Source organism: Dipodomys ordii, unplaced genomic scaffold (assembly GCF_000151885.1).
Source record: "Dipodomys ordii isolate 6190 unplaced genomic scaffold, Dord_2.0 Scaffold127, whole genome shotgun sequence".
Taxonomy (NCBI): domain Eukaryota; kingdom Metazoa; phylum Chordata; class Mammalia; order Rodentia; family Heteromyidae; genus Dipodomys; species Dipodomys ordii.
Window position 1 is genome coordinate 5,421,220 of NW_012267343.1, and position 23,204 is coordinate 5,444,423.

Sequence of the window (23,204 nt, forward strand, 5' to 3'; positions counted from 1 at the left end):
AGTTGAAGGCCAGTTTGTGTTTCTTTTTTTCTGTAGGCCAGTTTGTAACAGTATAAATGAGCTTAAGTAAAATTTGTAAATGAGTAATATGTCTTTTCTAGAACTTCTAAAGGCTTTTTTTTAATATTGGGCTTTGTAACATTATTATTTCTTGAAAATCTAGGGGTGGAATAACAAACAATAAGCTAAATCACTAATTACTCAATAGCATGTACTATTTATCATACAATGCTCTATTCTTTTTTTTTTTTTTTTGGGCCGGTCATGGGGCTGAAGTCTTGGCCTCGGTGCTATCTCTCAGCTCTTCAGTTCAAGCTAGTGTCCTACTTCTTGAGCAACAGTGACACTTCCAGCTTTTTTCTGCTTATGTGGTGCTGAGGAATCCAACCCAGGGCCTCAAGCATGCGAGGCAAGCACTCTACCACTGAGCCACCTTCCCAGCCCCTCTATCCTTTTCTGTTGTGGTTTGTTTGTTTGTTGATACAAGGTCTTGAGATATAGACCAGCTATGGTTGGGACTCACTTTGTAATCTGGCCCCAAATTCATGATCCTCCTGCCTGAGCACTGGGATGACATGCATGGACCACCATACCTGGCTGGTCCATCCTTTTTCACGAGCTCTTTTGTGAATGTTTCTATGTCTTCAATAAGTGTGTTAAATGAATCTCCTCATGGGGGAGGAGGTGATCAGTGTGATGTCATTATTGAGCTCTTAGAAAAAGTTGAATGTGATCAAGGTTCTGTCAGCACAAACTGTGCTGAGTAAGGTGGTACTGCAGCCCTTTGAAGGAGGTGGCAAACTGGCTGATAATCTGTGAAAACAGGAAGTGAACATGGTAGTCAGGCCTATGACTACGTAAGTATTTATTAGTTATTGGCTGAAGGATTAGCAGTTTTGGTAACAACTGAAATGGCTTCATAGGTAAGAAGTTCAACGTTAAGATTCCAGCAATCCACTGTGAGGTACTATTCATTATTTTTAGTTTTAAGAACAGGCTAAATTGAGCCATTAAGAGGGTGAAGCCAGAGGGATAATAACTTCTCTAAGTGGGTCTAGTATAAGGATTTCAAACCTCAAAGGCCTTGTTTTAATTTATGATGGGCCATAGTAACTATTTTAACTAATGGAGGATGGGAAGGTCTGTGCAGTCGCATTTTGGTAAGATAGCAGTTAAGAGTGGAAGCCTTAATTCAATCTTAATTTATTACTCATTGTGTCTAAGTGCCCATGGCCACTATGGCATATTATAGAATAATGGGTGCTATCTGATGGGGAAATTAGGCAGATGCTTGGGAAGAGGTATACTATTTATCTTCTTTGCATGTTCTAAAATGTCCTCAGTAACTGCCCTAAGGTGATAGAGACACCTTGTTTAAATGATCATTTCTAAGTGAAACTCTAACTTGAGCCCTAGTATTAAGACCACAAAAATTGACAATTGATAGATGTTAAAAAGGTAATTCAGAACATAGGTTGTAGAGGTTCAAGAGCCAATTAGCAAGCTTTTATTTATGCTTTGCTGCTGCTAGATAGATTGCTTTAGTAAATATTGGGTTTCTGATTGCGTCAAATTATGGACTTGTTTTTTTTTTTGTTTTGCTTTGTCCCTCTATATCAAAGGGTTTTTTTTCTTCTTAATAACTGTACAGTTTGGCATGGGAGGATGAGTCCTTGTTATGCTGTTCATACATATGTTTCTTTTTGTTTTTCTGTATCATGGGATTAGAGTCTCCCCACCCCCATGAAAACAGTTGCTTTATAGGGTTTCTGAACTCTGGGCTTAAGTCAGGTTTAATCCCTTGGCTATGCCGTGGGGCACCATAAACGCTTTTCCCTTTCAGGTTCAGAATATCTCTCTGATCACAGTGGCATAAATGGTAACCGTGGTGAGAGTATCTGTAAAGCCCTATTGACCCATCTATTTTCACCAGCATGGGCTAGAGCATTCCAGTCTTCCTCCACAGGAGGAACCAACACACTCATGTGTGACAGAGTGTCAGGATTCCCCATGTATGTTCTAGACAATGGGGACAATTTCTGGATGGGACAAAGAACTAAAAGTCACAGAGCAAGTCATTCTGAGCCTAGTATCAATCATAACGTATGTGGGAATCTATATACAATTCAAGCACAGGTCTGGACAGAAACACATGATTGGGGCTCCTTTTCTTCCATCTTTGATAGTACCAGTTATCAAAACAGACAGTTTAGCTGAGTATTCCTATAATAACTGGTAGGGCTTAGCAAAGTGGCATAGTCCAAGACACAAGCTGGCCAGTAATTAAAAACCAAAATGTATTAGCCAACCACAGAGCCAGTCAACCAGCCAAAGCAAGAAAAAGAGCACCCTCTAGTGGTGGTGGTGATCTTGTGTACTCCCTGCCTTTCCAGTCATCTCAGAGTTAAGACCTCCACCTAGAATTTGGTTGAGATGGAGATTCATGACTCCTCCCACACTGAAGCTTTGTAGGGAGAGCAGTGTGGAATCCTAAGCAGGTAAGAGACCAGCCTGGCTTTTCACAGTGGCCCAGAGGTAAAGCAGGATTGAGGACACTCCTGTGTGGGCTGTGATTTACCTGATCCGAACTTCCTGTTGGTACCAAAGGTGGAAACATTGAGCTTTCTTGCCATCCTTTCTTTATAATAAATAGTTCCTTATATAAAGCAACCATGATGAGTTTTAAAAGCTGTCAGCAAACATCTGAAAATGAGTTAAGTCACTCTGGAGTGATGTAGGTATTTTAAGACTCATTTGGCTTAGGCTTCTGAGGAAAATTTACTTATTGATAATTATTAATTATAAGCCAATGCCAGTGATTCCAAGTATGGAGATAGATCAGAAAATTGAGAGGATATATTTTCAAACTATGCTTTTGCCTTCCAACAATACCAGCTCCAAGGAGATTCTGATCCATGTCCTACACCCAAGAATGAGGCCTTACTGGGTCATAGCCAGTAAGGAATGATATGGCCTTGGGCATGAATTATTACTTATAGAACATGGACAAATGGAACTCTTTAGACTTTTGCATTTCTTCTTAGTTTCTTCACTCTGGCATGATTTTAACTTGCTGGTTCCAGTTTCTCATCCTGCTCTTCAGTGTTACCCTTTTGCTCATGATATTCCCCTTTTCAAGGTCCTTTAACAGTTAGATCCTCTCAACCAAAAATAGTCTTTGCACAAACACTCCATTTCTATATTGCACTATTTCTTACTCCCTCCAACCATGTGTATCATTTGTTTATGTATCTTGGTAACTGACTTAGTGTGGCATCCATTAATCATGTAAATACTATATTAGTAAACAGTAGATGTCCTATATGTGTTTAACAAGCAAGTAAATAAATAGAACCTCATTACTCTGTGAAGATATGCAATGTCATTACAGTTTTAACTTAGTACACTGGATAAATTGCCAGAGGGAAAACCTAGCATTTACCTATATAGGAAAAATATATACTTAACATAACACAGACCATTCCATGATTTTGGACAGAATGTTGGTAACTTACTAATTTTCCTTACTCATTTTATACCATACTTGTTCCAAAAAAATGTTTCCGAAGTGCTTCATAGCTTGCTAAATGTTTTATACCTATCATTTCTTCACCATAGAATGTGAAACGGAATCATTATATTACAAAGGATTATTTTTGTAGTTATTTGAGTTCGTGAAGGTTGATGTGGAGGGGGAAAATAACCTTTTAGGCTAGTCATCTTTGAGATAAACATGCATGTTTCTAAATTAAATGTTTTTTATCTCTACATATTATTTCCACATACAATTATATATATATATATATAATCTTTTCAAAATTCAAATTTCATTAAATTCTCAAAAAGCCAAGCTGCTATCTTAATTGCCTTAATCAAATAATTAGGCTTTAGGATTAAGGTGTAGCTTTCCTCACAGGACACATTGCAATAAATGAGTTTTGCTTCCCTCTGGAGATCTCACTTTTCCTCCAATAAGCTTTTTAATTAAGAAGCCAGACAGTGCTAGAAAGCACTGGTGCACTGTCAACACAGGCGTGAAATCACCTCTAGCATGTACCTGAAGATCGTGTATCCACTTGACTAAGGGAAGGAAGCCTTTCCTCCTTACAATGAAAGTCTTACGTCCTTAATTAGGTATTTTACATATACCAACACCATTCGTATCTTTTCTCTTCATAACCACTGCCCTTTACAATGTAAACTGTCATCTCCTTTTATCAGAAAGGGAAAGTAGAGTGCAGCAGGGTAATAATTTGCTAATAGTGAGATAAGGTCTTATTAGCTGGAGGAGAGAAGTCACTGGACTAAGGTTGGCCAATTCCAAAGTGCAGGACTTTCTCCCTACCTCTCAAATACACACACAATTAAATAACAAGTAGCATGTAAAAACAACGAATGAAATCTCAACCATAATTTGCACTGGTTTAAAAGATAATTAAAATCATAGAGCTAGCCTAGTTATGGCTCACACCTACAATCCAAGCTACTCAGGAGACTGGGTCCAAGTGGGACAGTCCATGAGACTGATTTCCTATTAACCACCAAAAAAGCTGGAAGCAGAGCTGTGGCTCAAGTGGTAGAGAGCCAGCTTCTTAAGCAAAAAAGTTCAGGGAATGCTACCAGGAACTGAGTTCAAGTCCCAGTACCAGCACAAAAACAAACAAAAATCATTGAGCTATGAGTTTTATGGATCTGGTTCAATTTCCTTATTTTACATGTAGAGAAACTGGTGCTAGAAAGTTAGGAAGAAGAGCTGTGACTGAGACACGACTCTAGAGTCCAGTGAGCTGTCAACTAGAATACACTGTCAGACCCCAGAACTCCCTCACCAACTTCACAGCTAAGATGGGGTGCCATAAATATTAATGATATTGACAAGGTAAAGCCTGCAATGAGCATTTTGCAAAACAGCTTTTGACCCTACCGATCCCCTGCTTATAAAATTTATCCCAAGCACCTGCTGTTTCACATCTGTCAATTGTGGTGAGGTCCTTTGAAAGGATGCACATCCTGAGTGCAAATCAGCATCCTACTCAGATGAGGGGCAGAGAAGAGAGTCTCATATTAGGCTCTGCCTTCCATTTCCCTGTCTAGAGTTTGGGTAGCACTTTGCTTTTAAAAGGCTGTTAACTGGTATAAAGCAAAATGTGCAACTACGTAAGCATCACATGTCCCACCCACAGAAATACTGTTCAACTTGAGCCCAGTTGAATCTGCTGAGTTGAACAATGGAGAACCCTCTTGCAGACTGAACTGTTTATCGGCAGTGACCCTCACAAAGAAGTCCAAAGTGACAGGATACTAGATTTCAAACACTTAGACAACACTGAGGAATAACTTACTTTGTTTACTAGCTGAGTGCCTCTACTACTACACTAGGTGCTCAATAAAAGTGGAACTAATCAGTGCTTCAATGTGCTCTACAATTAGAGTAATTACAGACAACGGGGGGGGGGGGAAGAGAGGAGGGATTTCGAGGAGGACAGGGATCTAACTTGTTTGCCACTAGCTTTTCTCAGACATCTCTACAAGGATTTGTCTGAGAACCTCTGTTTTGTCCAGTGTAAGCCTCAGGATTACTGGAGTCACTATCAAGTCTGGGAGATTACTAAGTAAATTAAATAAGAGAACATACTTGACATTAAATACTGTTACATGCTGGTATAGCTTACTATCCCTTAATAAAGCTCAGACAAGTAAGAAACAGTAGCAGTGACTTATAAATACTAAAAACCTAAAATAGCTAGCTAGAAGAAGGAAACAGATGAAGAGATATATTCGGAGACTGGCTAAGAAAGGTTTTGTCAAAAAGAAACTACTTCATCAAGAAGGTAGGCAAGAAGGAAGGTACTCTTTAGCAAGGTTGGACCACCGGGAAACCTTCTTTGTAACTCAATAAGAGAAGTTACTAATAGACATGATTTACTAGGCATCCCAGGAACTAAGCCAGGTATTTTTACATTTTCTCAAACCCTTCCTGAAGGCAGGGGGCAGTGCTGACATTTTCTAGAATAGGAAGTGAAGTGACTTTCTTGTCCAGGCTAAGAAGATGGGACTGGGATGTTAGCAAAACCGTCGCTGTGTGGTTTTTCAGAAAGTGTTCTATAGAGACACAAATGGTAGACTAGGAAGTAGAGTGAGGAAAGCCCCCCCCCAAAAAAAAGCTGCTTCAATGGAAGTGGTTGTTCTCTGATCTATTTTATACATGATAGATTTGCATATAAGACTTTATATGCACTTATAGGGCACTGCTGCTTTATAAAACAAAAATCTAGCCATGGTGGCATCATTGAACAAAGTAGTTTCTTGGAAGCCAGACTCTAATTCAGTCAGCATGGCAAATAGTTGAAAACGGACAGTACAAAGCAGAGCCTAAAATATGTACATCTAAAGGAAAAGAACATCAAAACCATATAAACCACACTTTCAGTCAGCAGATACCCACTTTACAGACAGGACTGCAGATTATAAATGGAGAGAGATCTAAATGCTGAAGGCCAATCAGTGACAGCATTTGTTTCCCAAAGCACAAGCAGCTGGAGGATTCCTGGCCTTGTTTACCTCAAACCAATCAACATCATCATATTCATTTCTGTACCACAAGCCATGTGACAAGGGCCTTGGTTGCTGTTACTGCCTGCACAGCTCCCCCATTGACAGCAAAGACAGATAAAACTCCTCAAAACTCGTGGAGGCATTGGTGATGCAGTTTTAATTGGATCAATTTCCTCTCAATTACAATTTCAAATATCAGGTACAGTTTCATAATCAGAACATAGAGCCTTCTTCAGATGATAAGCAAAGGACATACTACTTCACCCTGACTTTAATTACCTCTTTCCCTATTCTGTAGTGAATAGGGAAAGCCAAAGGGGGAAACAAACAAATGGACCCGACTCTGTCACCAAAAAGCAATTTTGAGTGGATTAGTTAAGAGATCTTGTTTCTGTAAAAGGAAGGGACTAGCTCTTCGGTTTGCTAACACTGCTATACCTAAAGAGTTAAGATACACTGCTTAGTAAACACCAGAGCCTGTGGAATCCACTCACAAATATTCTCACTTACATTTGGTGTCAAATGTACAAGACAACCTTCCGTGTTTGAATTGTTCCATGAACAATTAAACATACGTTGGAGGCCCAATTTTGAATAGGTCTTGGTGACTCTAAACCTCAGGGCTGGCTCTATTTACTTGAATGTGGGGGTAAGATCTGTCTCACCTTTATATAATGGTATTTTGGCTGCATTTTAACACAAATAGATCCCTACTTGCTCTCAAAGAATGGTAACTGTCAGAGAAAGAAGCGAAATGATAAAGTGAAAGCTATTCCTCTTCTCACCTCCCAAATCCCACATTTAATTAAGACATGACCACCAGTGATGAAGAAAGTTATCAATTATTTAATGCTTGATAGAAGAACAGAAATAAAATCCCGAAGTCAAACAGTGTGCACTCACGTGAGGAAAATACTAACTACCCAACAGTTCATTGTTTTCGTAATGAAAGCAGATGTGTCTACGTTCCCATTTTGTTAGCTCTGGTAGGTGTTGTACAATTTCTCAGGCAACTGGACTTAGGTCAGTGGGAAGAGCAGAACCAGTGCTGCACCCTAGAGCCTACCAAGTTTGCTGGCGACATCAGTATTTCTGTTTGCTTTTTTGTGTCTACGTTGTGGCACACTTCTAACCCCGTGAGCTCCTTTACAAAGCAGGCTGAAGTCTTCAACACTAATAGCTAAAATCAATCCATTCTCTGGCACATCTGTAATGAGGGATGGCACAGATCTTTCAGCCAAGGGGTATCATTTCCCTAAGGGTCCCGGGCATTTCTCTTGGTGGCACTGAATGAATACGCTCTCACATTGTAAAGGTGATCACACCTGAGACATCATGCTACAGGCATGGGAGGGCTGGAACGTCACTGGTGTGGAGCAGACCCCACTGGAGCATGCGCACAGAATACAGCCAGAGATGAAGAGAAAGGATCACAGTTGAAGTACATTGTAACGGGGAAGAAACGATGGGCCCGGGACATCAAAGCCAGAGGAGATTGATAAGAATTCAATATAGGTAAATATCAAACACAGGGGCAAAGGTCTAAAATAGCTTTCTCTACAAGAGCCTTGATTGGACCTGCCTAGTTTCTAATCAGACTTCAGCTAATACCTGTTAAAGCTCTACAGTGGAGGAGTAGGAAAAGAGGGGAAAAACAAATAATAATACTCATCATAATAATAGTAAGAACATCCACTAAAAACTAGAGCTTCTAAGAATCTAGGATAACCTGCCTGGAAATCGGGACCCAGGCCCAGTCTACTCTACTGTTACCACAGACAACCAAGGACTAAGGGAAGGAAAGTTGGCTAGGAAGCAGAATAGCAAGGTAGTCCCCGTTCTCTAAGGGGTAGAGTATCTTCTCAGATGATAGCTATATATCTTGATGCAATGATCCCAACAGTCCAAGACCAGCAGCTGCCCCTTTGGAGTGAGGGCGATGCCCACCGGACAGGTGAGACCCTCTCGAATCAGGACACTGTAGCCCCCACCTTTAGGAAAATGGAGGATTTCCTTGCGACTACTGTCGGCCACGATCAGGTCACCACGGGCATCCACGCACATGCCAGCAATGCAGCGGAAATCCTCGTTCTCGGAGAAGAAGTGGCTGATCTGGCGACCCAGCTGACCGTCGGGGCCCACAGAGCCGATAGAAAACCCACCTTCCAGGTGGTGTTCGTTCTGCCGGCTTTCCAGGTTCAGGCCCAGGCCCTGGGTGAAGTAGACGGTGCCCTCGGCATCACACGTGACAAACTTGGGGCGCACAGCACTGCAGAGGCAGCTGTACTTGACCACCCCGGCTCCACGGTCCACGGTGAAACACCACAGCTTCCCACCTTCCACGTCGGTGACCACAAACTGGCCGGACGGCAGGGCTGTGATGCCCCACGGTTTGCTCAGCTGGCTCCTGTGACAGGCCACGCAGTGTCCATCCATGGTGTACACCTTGAGGGAGTTGTCGTAGCTGTCGGTGACACCGATCAGCCCGTGACAGTTCATGGCCACCGAGAGAGGGGTGAGGTTGGGTAGATCGGCCCCCAGGAAGCTGAGCACAAAGCTGTCGATGCCGCTGGGGCTGCGGCGGATCTCCTTCAAAAAGCCTTTGCGGGTGAAGACCTGGATACGGTAATTGCCACGGTCAGCCACCAGCACCTCGCCCTGACTGGTCACGTAGAGACTGACCGGGAGATTAAACATGCCCGGTGTGCTGCCTTTGGCGCCCATCTTCTTGAGAAAGAGGCACTGCTGGATACTGGCCGCTGTCTCCGAACTCCGCTGTCTAGCAGGTGAGGCTCGGGGGCTGGCGACCACTTCCTCAGGACTCATGTCCATCTCTCGGAAGGTAACGGAGGTACAGGCAGCAGGGGCTGCGGCAGCCTCCATGGTCCAGGAATCTTCCATGTTCACCGTCCGGGGCTTCTTCACAGCCTGCCCGATTTGGAGGGGACCCACATGGCCGACTTTGAGGAGCTCCACATCTTGCAGGGTGAGCTCCCGTGGCAAGCTGGCCGTGAGCTCTGGCTCCTCTTCGTCAGCCGTCTCCTCCAGCAGTGCGACATCGGCCTGCTTGATCTTGGCCAGGAAGTAGTCACAGCGGGACACGGCCTGCACCTCGGCGATGTTAAGCAGGTAGCTCTGCTCTTCGACCACTTGGCTGTTGGATTTCTCCACCTCAGCCAAGGAGCCGGTGAAGAACTTGCGTGAGCGAGCGAGCTCCTCCTGGATCCGGCGCTCCTCATGTCCGTACTCCTGAAGAACGGCTTTGTACCTCGCTTGCAGGTCCTTGGAGACCCCCTCCAGGGCCACCTTGCGTCGCTGCAGCTCCCCCATGAGCTCCCGCAAGCGAGTCAGCTTCTCCCCAAAGTCCCTCCGCCGCTCCTCTGCAGCCTCTTTGACGGGAAGGGTGCAGTGAGCCGGAGGCTGGTGCTCTGCCTCCCGACACGGCTCGCACAACACCAAACCGCAGCTCCTGCAGAACTGCCGGGGCAGCCGCCGGCCACAGGCCCGGCACATGAGCAGCCCCACGGCCTCGCTGAGTCCGGCCGTGTCGATGATTTTCAACACTGTCAGGTTGTCTGTCAGCTGTGTCAGGCTGGTAATGCGGGTGATCTTGCTGCAAAAGGGGCAGCGGACACCATTGATGCTGCTGGCCAGGAGCTTTTCCAGGCACTGGCGACAGATAGTATGGCCACAGTGTAGGAGCTTGGGCCGCAGCTGCTCTTCTGTGAAGGACTCCATGCAGATGGGGCATTCTAGCACTTCTCGGAGAGCGTCCAGGTTCAGGTGAGATGCTGCTACAGCGGCGGCTGCCATTGCTCTTCCTGTCCTCTTAGTACAGCTCAGAACCGAACAGCTTAGCATTCATACTCCAGAGACTGAAATCCCTGCTAGAGAGACAAAGAAAACAATCATTCCTTTTCTACTGCCTACATAAATTAATTCAGCCAACGCACACTTGGAGAATAGGTATGGTCACTCATTTAGTCTGGACTTATTTAGGTCTATTATGTGACAGGCAGTGGTGACATACAAGAAAACAAACCAGACCAAGCAATGCCTAGTGGGTAAGAATTGAGGAAGGAAGGTCGACATAATCATTGTTTCTACCTTACATACTTACATACATATTGTAGGAACTAAATAGCATGATAAATATGAAGCCCTTAGTACAGACCTTGGCAAATAGTATACTTGGAATAAAGGCTAGTGGTTAAGTTCATAAGTAGTAAATTTGATGGCCTACAAACTAGGAGAAAAATCACATAAAATGTTTGTACACTGAAAAAGAGTGATGAGCTAGCAGGAAGGCGCATGGGATACGCTGCAGGAATCTAGTGGCCAGACTGATAGCTCCTACCTAGAGGAGGTGGGTCAGGCTGTGCAGGAGTGGTCCTGCTCTTAAGGCAGGTCTTGAAAGATATGAGGCAAGAGAGATAAATGTCTTTTAAGCAAAGAAAACTGTGAGCTAAAGTGTGGAAGCCTGTTTTATTGCCAGGGTTTTAGTCTATTTGGAAGCCTAGGGATCATCCAGAGGAATACGAAATTCTGAATGTTAGCATGAGATGATCTGCCAAACCTCACATATGGAAATGTTTCCCATTCATCCATCCTTTCCCACTTGCCTGTCCACCCATCTTAGGTATCACATACTGTACTAGATACTTAAAGGTTTTCAGGACCCTGCTCTTCCCATGTTCAAACTTAAAAAAAAAAAAGACCCCATATAAATTAATAAGGTAGAAAGTTTCATGAATGGAATATAAACTAAGTTAAGTGGCTGCTGAGATGGATTCATTCTAACTGGATATAAATCAAGACTTTCAGAAGGGGAATGTGGAGAGAGGAATACCAGGCCAAGCACACACCCTTAACGAACATTAGAACGCAGGAGCAAGACAAGACCATTATGTGTACTGGACATTTAGCATTGTCTCTGTTTCATTTGCCTCATCTGTAAAGTAGAAATAATTTTGCCTTTACAGGGTAATGTGAGGCTTAAATGAAATAATATATGTAGCCTATGAGACATGGAGGTTCAGCTCTGCACCGAAATAGTCTTGAAGAACCTTCCTTTTTTTTTTTTTTCTGGGCCTTAATTTAAACTGTGGGAGAATACAGGGGAAACTGAAAGGACATTTGGAAAGGAATATCGGGGATGCTTCTAGAAGGCATTCAGAGCAAAAGGAGACTTCTGAAATTCTAGTGGAAGGGCTTTGTGAGAAAGAAAAGTTTTGGAACAGTGAAATACATGTGTAAGGCTGAAATGAGTGGGGAAGAAAAGCAAAACTCTAGCTTGGAACTCTAGCAAGACAGAGATAATGGTGAATCTAAACTGGGGAGTAGGCTGACACGAAGAGAAAATGAATTTGAGCAGTATTCCAGAAATACCATCAGTAAAACTTGAAAATGGAGTGGATTATGGTAGGGGGGTGGAAATGGCCAAGTATGCAAGCCCAGATGAGTTACGAATAGTAGTTTCTCATCGAGACAACTTATTTCTGGCTTGGAATACCCTCTGCCTCACCCTCTATGTATCATGAACACTCCCACTCTCCTCCATATACATATGCTCCAGCTTATGTCACTGCCAACTTACACCCAAAATTAGAATGGATATATCCAGCAAGGTGAGTCACGTGGATAAATGCAGCCTTTTTAAGATGCAAATCTGATGGCTGCACCTGTGCAGGCTTGTGCCGAGCAGATGGTCAACCATCAAGGAGAAGGAGGAGGTGGAGAGCAACTCAGCTTGGTTTTAAGGACAATGCAGTGAACTAAGAAAAGCTTTGCCCGTATCATCACCCTTCTCCAGGTGTAAAGAACAGGCATCAATATAGAGATCTATACCACAACACATTTAGCTTCAGAATGCAATCTGACAAATACTCTAATGGCAGACATGAACCAGGTATCTAGTCAATCCTACCTTCCCCAAAGCCCCCTAACTGTGAGGGAAATCATCCAGTATTCAACTAGTGTCTGGTCTGTGCTGATACCATATCAGGTGTTAGACAATGTCTAATGAACCAGGTAACATTTTTATCCTGTTTTGCTGATGAGAAAACTAGAAAGTTCAGAACAACTACCTAAAAGTTACACAGATCCAATACAATAGTATATGGCAGAATAAATATCCTTGCATTGTTTAGCCCAACAATACTGCCAAGCTATTTCTTTTACTTTCATCTTTCTCTAGACTATGTTCTGGGAAATGATGCCTTATGTAATTTTCTCCTCAGGAAAGGAACAATAGATAACACAAGTTATGAGAAGCAGCTGCTACAGAGATAGCTAGACTGATTTATTAAACTCAGTGACAAGCTCCCACACGAGCCTTGAAACCTTGAGTCAAATCTATGTCTCAACAAAAGGACAAATTATCATGTATCATGAGTCTAGATAGTCTCCTGTGGATGATCCAATTCTTAAATGCCATGGGTCTCAGGGCAGTAGTACAGAGATACGGATAGAAAACTTCAACTCAGTATCCAAGCAGACCTTCCCAATTCTATCATCTGGGAGAACAGACTGAGGGCAACATTTGGTGTTTGGATCCAGAGTATGTTACCTTACAATGTGCAACAGAGACATCTGTTCTTTCTAGAGCTGGCAATGCAGATCAGCTAATTAAGTAAGTCTGCCAACTTGTAAAAATACCAGCAAAATCTTTTCCTAGCTTTCTGAAATACCCTTAACACTTTTTTCAATCCAAAAGCTTCCTGCCTCCCTATCTCAGAAACCAGTTTTCTTTTTTATAAAGGAATTTACTATGTCCCCCCTTAACCCATACCCCAAATTAACTATGTCTGCAACTTCACCAGATTTTCTGAGGATGTCACAAACTCTTGCCCTGAAGATTCCTAGAAAAACACAAATTCCCCTCACCAGCCCCTTAGACCTGGAAACACAGCTTGCAGTGGTTCTTAACCTGAAATGAACTAATAGATATACAGATGAGCCTCTCTCATCCACAAAGGTTTATCTGGTCATTACTGTTAATATCAGTTCATAACACCGATTTTTTTTTTTTTTTACCAATTTCATTCCATTCAGGTTCCCTGAATAGAAGTATCTCCTTACCCCCTACTTTCTAAGTATGCTGCTGTCCAGAGTGAAATCTTAACATGATATTTATCAACTCAGATGTTTCCATCATCCCTTAACTAGATTTCCTGTTGCGTACTTTGTACCTCAAGTCTTCTCTCCCACAATTTATACTGCCATCCTATCCTGGCCCCAGGACATACATCTTTGACTCTAGATGAGAATGTACCGCACAGGTTATGTCTGCTCTGTCTGATCTAAGACTCAGGAAAATCCTATAATGATATTCCAGTCTTAGCCTCTTTTGGTACCACTGGATTTTTTCCACATGGGTACATAAGAAGCAAGGAGAGCCAAACAACATAAACCTTGACATGAGATTGATCTGGGATCCAATCCCACTGTCAATTACAAGTTTGAGGCAAGTGGTGTTACTAAACCTCTCTAGTTCTGTTTTATTAGGTCATATTTTTAAAAATCACTATGATAACTAGAGAAACAAATAAAAAGAACTTAGACTGATACTGGCAAGTATGAAAGAAGAACACTCCTTACCATAATTTTATTAACAGTCAAGAATAGGATCACCAATTAAAAAAAAAGTACTAGTAGTAACAAAGAATTTTATTTGCAAACTAAATGCCGAAAGGATGCAAAAACAAAACAAAACAAAAACTCCTCTCCCTTCAAGAAATATAATGGCACATAAAGATCAATAAAAGTGACCCATTTTGAAGAGATCTGATTGACAATGCTACACATCCAGGCTAGAAATTAATGAGTAATGAATTCACAAAACAAACTATTGTAACTCCTTCTACCAAAGACTAACTATTGAAAGCAGGATGTAGTAGTGATCTCAGGCTAATACATATGAGGAAACAGACCAGGAGGTAAATTAAGCCCTCAGAGATCATATGGCAGATTGAAGGCTAAAAGTCATGAGCTGGGAGTGAGAAGAATAACAAGAGACTTAGAAAATGACCTCGGGAATCAAGCCTTCTGGATTTAAATCCCAGCTTACTCTTAAATCCCACTTACTCTGGAGACAGTTATTTGCCTTCTCTAGATCTCTGTGTATCTGTGAAATAGGGCTTTGAACCAGCACTTTCTTACCACATTACTGTAAAGAATTCAGTGAGAGAGTAAATGTGTACAATCCCAAGCCTGGCACACACAGAACTATACAGAAAATAACAGCTTTTATTATTATTAGCAGCAGGAGTAACAGCAATGACATCCTGCTGCCCATACCAAGGGGGAGAAAATGCGCTTTTTTCCAAAGGTGGAGTATACCTAAGGCATACGGATGGGCTATCTAAATAATAACAACATTCTGAGCCTTCTTGAAGATTTCTATCTGATCTCAGAATCTAGTTATGAGTTGACCTGAGATTTCCATTTCTCATCCAATACATATGTCTCTATCATAAATCAGTTCTCCAGATGCCTCTCTTTATCCAGAAGCATTCCTTTGTGGCTTAGGACTTGGGCAAAACTGGAGAAACTTAAACAAATCTTTCCTGAGCATTTACAAGAGATTCAATTTGGACAAGCAGAACTTACACCTAAAAGCTAGATAACATGTAAAATATATTTCCTTTCCTAAGACATAAAGATCCATTTTACTATGAAGATGTTCTCCTGGTTTGACTGAGGGTTTTGTTGTTGTTATTGTTTTGTCTGTTTGTTTTTTGCAAGGTTTATCACACATCAACGTTTTTAAAGTATATTTAGTCCTTAGGCATTTAACAGATTGCTAGCGAATGGATAATCTCTCCTGCACAGAGATCACCCACTACACTAACTAGTCTGATTTTCAGGAAGTCAAGGTACCACATGATACTCACCCAAGCCTGTAGAATTTTGATGAGATTCAGATGAGATGTCAGTTTGGGGAATTTACAGCAACTGCAGGCAACTAAGATTAACAGGCAGCTACAGACAAGCCTCAAAAGTTGTAGCCGTGTGAGGGACACCTAAAAAAATAAACAACAAAAAGACACATAAACACACACACACACACACACACACAAAGTTGTATATGGAAAAGGAACTTTTGCTAAGTCAAGGTTAGGTTAAATCAGTAACAGGGTTTGTTGGGAAAATAGGTACATGTCCTTTTCAAAAACTTAAAGAGTGAGCTAAAAAGTTTCCTTGGCTAGGTTTTGGCTCAGGAGGCCCTGGATTGCAATCCCTAGCACAGACACGCAAACAAGGTTCCCTTTCAGAAACATCCAGTTTAGCATAATACCCAAAGACCTATGCTACCAGTAGAAATCAAAGAATGCAAGATAAGGGAAAAATTATCTGCCTTTTCTCAAGGCTGTTCCACTCACCCCACTCAACTCTTAGAGTTCTTCCTTCTGGATATAATATGTGCTTATTTAATCATGAGTTGTTTTTTTAATTTGTTTGTTTGAATTAAAGGATCAGTAAGAGGGATAGAAATTTGGAAAGAACAGAAAACACAACCTGGTATCATTAAAATCTGCCAGAACACTTGGATTCCTTCTAGTGAGGATGAATTTTTGTCTCATAATTGCTACTTCTCAGAAAATGGCAATTATTTATTAAGTGACAGGTACCTTTTTCACATCACTCTTTTCTCTCAGATTTTCATGAAGAATGTCCTCTTTTTTTGTTGTAAATTAGGAAATCCATAAACAGAAAAGTAACTAGTTCAAGGCTCAAAGCTGATCAGTAGAGTATCCATATGTAAAGTCCCGGTCAGAAAACCATAGTCACTCAAAAATGTCTAGATCCAGCTAATTTGGCTATCATCTCCAGGACAAGTCTGGCTAACAGGTTGGTAAAAGCACCCAGGAATGATTTTTAAATCCGACAGTTTTACCAGGAAGACTTCATGCAATGAGTGCCATAAAGGCAAATCATAGTGTGCCCAGGCTGATTCACTTCAGGAGCCTTATAAACTCTTGGCTTCAAACCATGCTCTAGGTACAGGTACAGGAGCTCTTTGGTGTTGGGAAAGTTACTCTGTTGAAACAAGTTTAATGGAACTTAGGAATCACATTGAACTGACTTTGCACCCCTGTTGAGCCACCTGCTATCATAGACTAAAACAAGCCATGTAACTTATTAGGTTTCCCACTGGTAAAATGAGGAATTGTATTTAGCTTGTCAGCCAGATGGATGTTAGCATTTGCTGAGATGCTATACCTTAATAAGCACGCAACAGATATAGTTCCTTGTGTTTTTTTTATCAAGAGAGGCTGCCTGTGAACATGGCTTAGTGATAGAGTGCTCACCTAACATGCATGAAGCCTGGGATTCGATTCCTCAGTTCCACATAAACAGAAAAAGCCTGAAGTGGAGCCATGGCTCACGTGGTAGAGTGCTAGCCTTGAGCAAAAGAAGCTCAGGGACAGTGCCCAGGCCATGAGTTCAAGCCCCAAGACTGGCAAAAAAAAAAAAAATAGAGGCTGACAGGACAAATGCTTGACTGAGGGTCACACAGACAGTAACAGTAAAGAGTATGGACTCTGAGTCTCTGACTACAAGGCTGACTTAATTCCTAGTACATATTTTCCTAAGGGACTGCCTCTTAAAAGTCCCTGGCCCTCGGGTCTAGTCCAGCTTTGTTTCTCAATGTTGGAGCAGACAGAGACAATGCTACTATTCTGTCCCAGAGGAAGATGTCCGAGAGACCGGAGCAGTAACCTTCTCCCTCCGCCCTACTATGAGGTTCTTCTTTCAAGTCAGTGCGCTCCATACCTCACCTTGTAGTTTCTTGAACCTTCTCAGCTCTTCCACTCAACTATCCATCATTCTTGATCTATGAACAAAGAACAAAGCACATTTCCTCCCTACCTCTTTAGAAAGACAGATCCCCCTACTTTTTAGTTCAATTTGATATTAAATAGTAGTGGGAGATCCTTTTTCATTAGGAATAGGCTGAGAAAATAAGACTAAGCTGGTCACTGCAGAGCAAGGAAATACACAGCTATAGAGTTCTGGAGGTGAACATAACTCTGACATTTCCAGGAAACTTCGACATCATTTCCTAAGTCGTAATTTCATCATGTGTAAAAGTGCATATCATAGAACCTTCTTAAAAGAACTGTTAAGAAAACTGAGAAAACAGATGTTTACAGAAGATATTCAATTTTGAGCACTATGGACTGAACAGTAGGCATTCTGATTTATTTCACTGAATCTTCACAAAACTCCTATGACGTAGGTTCTGTCACTAAACCTCATTTTGTAAAAGTGTCCAGGCACTGGGAATGAGTTAAGTAACTCATTCACAGAATCGCGAAGTCAGGAAGAGACAGAGCCAGGATCTGAACCCCTAATACTGGACTGTGGAGCAAGGTCCCTCAACTTTGGCACTATTGACAATAGGGGTCAGACAATGTTTTGCTGCGGGGACATTGTAAGATGTTTAACAGTATTCCTGACATCTACCCACTAGAAAGCAGTGGTCGCAAGTGTGATAACTAAAAACCTTCCAGACATTGTCAAATATGCCCTGGGAGGACAAAATCACTCTTGAATAAGACGGAGGCACAGAGCTAAGTATGAGCTATCCCTCCTCCCACCCCACGTATGATATCTGTCTCCCTCATTCAGAGCCACAGCCTGGGAGATACACTTGATCTTGTATGAGATCAATTCAGGCTTGAATATTTCCCTCATTCCTGGAGGTCTCCTGCATCTGCTGTCACAGAACCAAGAAAGGGAGGGATAAGCGTAGGACCTTGAATTTTTTCTTACTTTCCTTCCTCACCCCACTCTCTCTTCTTCCTCAAAGCTACTGGTTTAGGAGGACAAGGAGGAGAGTGTGTGAAGGTCAGAGTGGCATTACCATGCCAAATTAAAAATAAGAAGTCTTCAGTGAAGAAGGCTCTGCCCCTTACAAGGAATGATCACATTCCATCTCCAGCGCTGGAGACTTGTGCCTTTATTCCTAAGCCTCTGAGTTCTTCTAAACTTCCTGCACTATCTATCGTTTTATTCATAGTTGACTTGTAAGTCCTTGGTGTCTCCAGAACTCCCTGGGGATCCTATGCACAGACTTGAAGAAAATCCCTTGCGTAGTCTAAAACACGACTCCACAGACGTATTCCACAGCCCCACCCCAACCACCATTCAGTCCTCTCCATACCCGGCTCCCAAACAGAATTTCAACCTTTAGGCTGTATTTTGCAACCTTGCAACCCTCACCAATTACATTATTCACGCACGTGCCCCAAATCCCTGACCTATCCTTTAATCCCTGTTTCCAAATCTCTGCAGCCTTCATTCAACCCTGCATCCCGGGGCTCGGCACTTGGATCCCACACCTCAGATTTCTGCCCTCCTGCAGCCTGAGTCCCCATCTCCTACACTGTGCCACCTGCCCCCTCCCCGAATCCCTGCTCTCTCCTCTCACCCAGCTCACCTGAGCTGCTGCTTTCTTTTTTGCTGACCACCCATTGCCCCAGCCAGTCAATCCCTCCATTTCTCCCACATTCCACCCGGAAATGTCTCTCTCTTTAGCAATTAGGACCCTGGTTCCCTTTTACCTCAGAGCTTGCGGCCCCAAGATCCCCCACACACACCCCGCAAATCTTATCCAGGGACCCCTCTTCCCCCCCACACCCCAGATTCTTACCTATTCCTGACATTCTGAACCCAGATCCCTGCAGGGACCTCTGAATCCCTCCCGTCCCCAGATGCTGCACCCCGTCTCTCCTCGTGGCCCCCATATTACCTCATACCTCCCGAGGTGCTGCCACTGCGAATCCCGTCAGAGGCCCTCGCTCGGCTCCCCCGGCTGCACCCCCACCCCTCCCCACAGAATGCCCCCCCACCCGGCCTGCCTTTCAGGGCCCACCCTCCACCCGAGTCCTGCCCCAGCCATCTGGATCTCAGACCCTGCCATCAGGCATGGGTTCCCTCCGCCCTGCAGCTCAAACAACGGCCAGTAACCCTGGCCCGGACCCCAGATCGCGGACCCTCCTTCCCGCCCCCTACCTGACCGCCCGCAGCTCCAACGCGTCCACTGCTTCCAGCCCACCCGCCCGAAGCCCTCTGCGCCTGCGCCACCTCGCCCCCCCACTCCACCCCTCCGGGCGCTGATTAGCAAACACAGCCTGTCAATCATCGTGTCCCGCCTCTTTCGAGAGGCATGCTGGGACTTGTAGGCCCACGGGCCCGGTCACTTGGGACTGTGCGGCTCGTTTGGGCCCCGCGGTCCTCTCACCACGGGACAGCCTGGCGGTTCTTGAGCTCGCTTCCTTTTGAAGGCGTGAGATCCCCAGGTTCACGGGAGAAAGGAGCCAGCCCGAGTTCACTCCGTGAGGCAGAAATCAAGGCAGAACTCACGGGCTTGACTTCAGTCGTGCCCCCCCCCTCCACCGGCGTGGTCAGGAGTCTTCAGGAAAGGCTGGGCCTCTCAGAAGGCCTTTCTGAACCCCAGCTTTCCCACCTGACACGGGGGGACCTGGGAAGACAGGCACACAGCCTGGACTTCCCTGGAAGGGAAGAGCCCCAGGCCTTGTACTTCAGACTGCCACACCCTACCTCCCAGGCCAGGTATGAACAGATTGCCCTTGTGCAGGAGTTGTATGCCTGCTCACCTGGGAAGCCCAGAGCAGGGATGGACCTGGAGAAAAGCCTTGCAAAAGCTGTCCCTGCCGACTGAGTCCACCTGGTAACTCTAGCTCTCACCCAGGCCTAACAGGTGGGGGAGGGGAGAGAGGGAGAGGGCGGGTTCTTACCTACTGGGAGGTGTTCTGGCCCACAGGCCAGTCCCTATGCAGTCCCTAAGGTAGCCTAGGGTCAATTACTTGCCCCTGAAGATGACCGCACTGTTACAGTTTACAAACACAAGATGTTTGAATCCTTGTGTTTTAGGACACAAAATTCTACTTAACCAGTCACTCTTACACAGTGATAAAATAATAGTTTGCTGGTTGTTTTTTTTGTTTGTTTGTTTTTTTTTGGTTTTTAAGAATAGCAGCAAGTCGCTGGTGGCTTACGCCTGTATTCCTAGCTACTCTGGAGGCTGAGATCTGAGGATTGCAGTTCAGAGGCAGATCAGGCAGGAAAAAACATGAGCCTCTCATCTCCCATTAATCACAGAAAAATCCAGAAGTGGAGCTGTTGCTCAAAGTGGTGGAACACTAGCCCTAAGCAAAAGAGCTCAGGGATACCACCCAGACCCTGAGTTCAAGCCCTAGAACAGACCAAAAAAAAAAAAAGAACAGCTGGGCACTTGTGGCTGAGGCCTGTAATTCTGGCTATTCAGGAGACTAAGATCTGAGGGTCCTGGTTCAAAGCCAATCTAGGTAGACAAATTAGAGAAACTCTTACCTCCAAATAACCATCAAAAAGTTGGAAGTGGATGTCTGGCTCAAGTGGCAGAGTACCAGCCTTGAGCAGAAAAGGGCAAATCAGCACCTAAAACCCTGAAAGTACTGATAAAAACTAAAATAGAGGATGCACTTTAGAGAAGAAAAAACAAAAACAACAACATCTTTGAGCACTCTGCTGACTGGCTATAAATAAGAACTTTCCTCATAACAACCCTGAGGTAAGGTAAAAGAGGTCTAGGTAATGGATTAGCAAGGCCATGTACTAGTTTCTAAGTGTCAGAGGCTAGATTTGGCACAATTCTGAAAACTCACCCTGCCTCTTACCCTTTTTTAATCTTTCTGCACATTTCTTCCCTATGTGAAGATGAGATTATGAATTGAGATTGAGATTATGAATGGTTTATACCTAGTTAATGGTAACTTAAAATATATGTATATAACTAGGGCTAGGAACATGGCTTAGTGGTAGAGTGCTTGCTTAGCTCTCTAGGTTTGATCCCTCAGTACCACATAAATAGAGAAAGCCAGAAGTGATGCTTGTTAGTAGTAGAGTGTTAGCCTTGAGCAAAAGAAGCTCAGAACAGTGCCCAGGCCTTGAGTTCAAGTCCCAGGACTGGAATATATATGTGTGTATACATACATACATATATATATATATGTATGTATACATGGTTATGTGTGTGTGTGTGTATATATATATATATATATATGTAATTAGCTCTTATGCCATCTGGGCCACTGTTTCTATAATCCTCAACTTCTAGAATTTCAGCTCTTGAGGGAAACAGGAGGTTCAAATGACATACCTTCTGGTATCTGTTGATAGAAAACACTACTCTTGCTCCAAATAGTTTATTCTGAACCAAATATAAGTGGCCTCTGCCTGAAACATGATTCAAGTTCCCTAAGTGACATAATCCATTGTGGAAGAGGTTACATGAACTTTCACAGACTGCAAACAAAACAAAATTGTAAGTCAACATATTTACAAAATACAACTGGTGCTTCATCTAGTAGGCAGGCCACACCAGAGTAGATTTCTGATGTAACAGCACCCTTAGCTTTAGGGATTATAGAAACTGGTGGTCTACTAAGTTTAACAATAGACTACAAATGATTTACAGAGATTGGCAGAGCTGGTCTACTGAGGGGTCTAAAGACATCTTGAAATGATTTTTACTGTCTCATTGTAACATACTTTTTTTCTGGGATCACAGTGGTCTAGTCAACTAGTCTGTAAACCTTGGACATTAGAGAACTTCATTCCACACATCCCTGAAGAGGCCTGTGGGGCACTGGACCCCTAGGTTGGGGTCTGAAATCCAGTGCCAGGTGGAATTTAAACAGGTCAATAAGAGATTGAGTTAGAACTGGAGTGAGAAGGGCCTGGAAGAGATTTTGTTCAGAATGGATTAGTACGTAACTGAACCTTGGAGAGATATGGGAAGAACAGCTGTTTGCTCCTGCTAACTCCTATGCTCCCTGCATGAGGACTACCAATGACTTCTCCAAAGCTCATCTGAATTTGGGGTTTAATCATCTATTTGCCTGTCCCTGAAGGACACTGCCTGCTGTAGTCACATCTGTTAGCAGTGTCCAGCAGAGAAGATCTGCTGACTAAATGAGTCAGACTCAGAAACATGACCTTAGGCATTCTTTGTCTGACCTGGAGTTATTCTGACTGCAAAATGACTCAGTGGGGATTAGTCAGGTATGAGTTGATTGTTTTTGAACACCACCAATATAGACACATCATAGATATTCACATAACATAGTAAGTCTTTAAGTAAATGGCATTAGATCCATGTTACAAGACAGTTAACAGAAACTTAGAATAATTATATGACTGGCTTATAAGTAATAGAGTACAAACCCAGGCCAATTAGGCCTATGAAATGCTCTAAAACACCATCCAAAGATGACCCAGGTTTTTTGTGTGTGTGTGTATGTGTGGTTTTTTTTTGGGGGGGGGAGGGTCTGGTCGTGGGGCCTGAACTCTGGGCCTGAGTGCTGTCCCTCAGCTCTTCAGCTCAAGGCTAGCACTCTACCACTTGAGCCACAGCACCACTTCCAGCTTTTTTCTTTTTGCTTATGTGGTGCTGAGGAACCGAACCCAGGGCCTCATGCATGCAAGGCAAGCGCTCTACCACTGAGCCACCTTCCCAGCCCGATCCAGTTTTTATAATATGAGTTAATTGTCTATTTCTAAACTTTTAAAAATAAAATTCAAACATTAGTTGGGCACTGGTGGCTCACACCTGTAATCCTAGCTATTCAGGAGGC

The 23,204-nt window shown here is 43.3% G+C and overlaps 2 protein-coding genes across 4 annotated transcripts in view; one reads left to right on the plus strand and one right to left on the minus strand.

Moving 5' to 3' along the window:
• The window catches only part of Astn2 (astrotactin 2), a 777,558-nt gene that overhangs the window by 540,145 nt on the left and 214,209 nt on the right, over window positions 1–23,204 (plus strand). For 2 of the 3 annotated variants that reach the window (XM_013030185.1, XM_013030186.1), the window contains exon 1: window positions 19,878–19,901. The exons of the other annotated variant lie outside the window; for it this stretch is intronic. The gene's annotated coding sequence lies outside the window, so the exon portion shown is untranslated. Of the gene's footprint in view, window positions 1–19,877; window positions 19,902–23,204 lie in introns of those variants that run through there. 3 annotated transcript variants of the gene reach the window in all.
• On the minus strand, window positions 7,382–15,531 carry Trim32 (tripartite motif containing 32). The gene is made up of 2 exons (XM_013030187.1): window positions 15,450–15,531; window positions 7,382–10,439 (listed from the first exon to the last, which is right to left on the minus strand). Exon 2 carries the CDS (start codon window positions 10,414–10,416, stop codon window positions 8,398–8,400), a length of 2,019 nt encoding a protein of 672 aa, XP_012885641.1. The 5' UTR covers window positions 10,417–10,439; window positions 15,450–15,531; the 3' UTR covers window positions 7,382–8,397.

Coding starts and splice junctions, on each gene's coding strand:
- Trim32 (XM_013030187.1), bottom strand. CDS start 10,416: ATGCTAAGCTGTTCGGTTCTGAGCTGTACTAAGAGGACAGGAAGAGCA.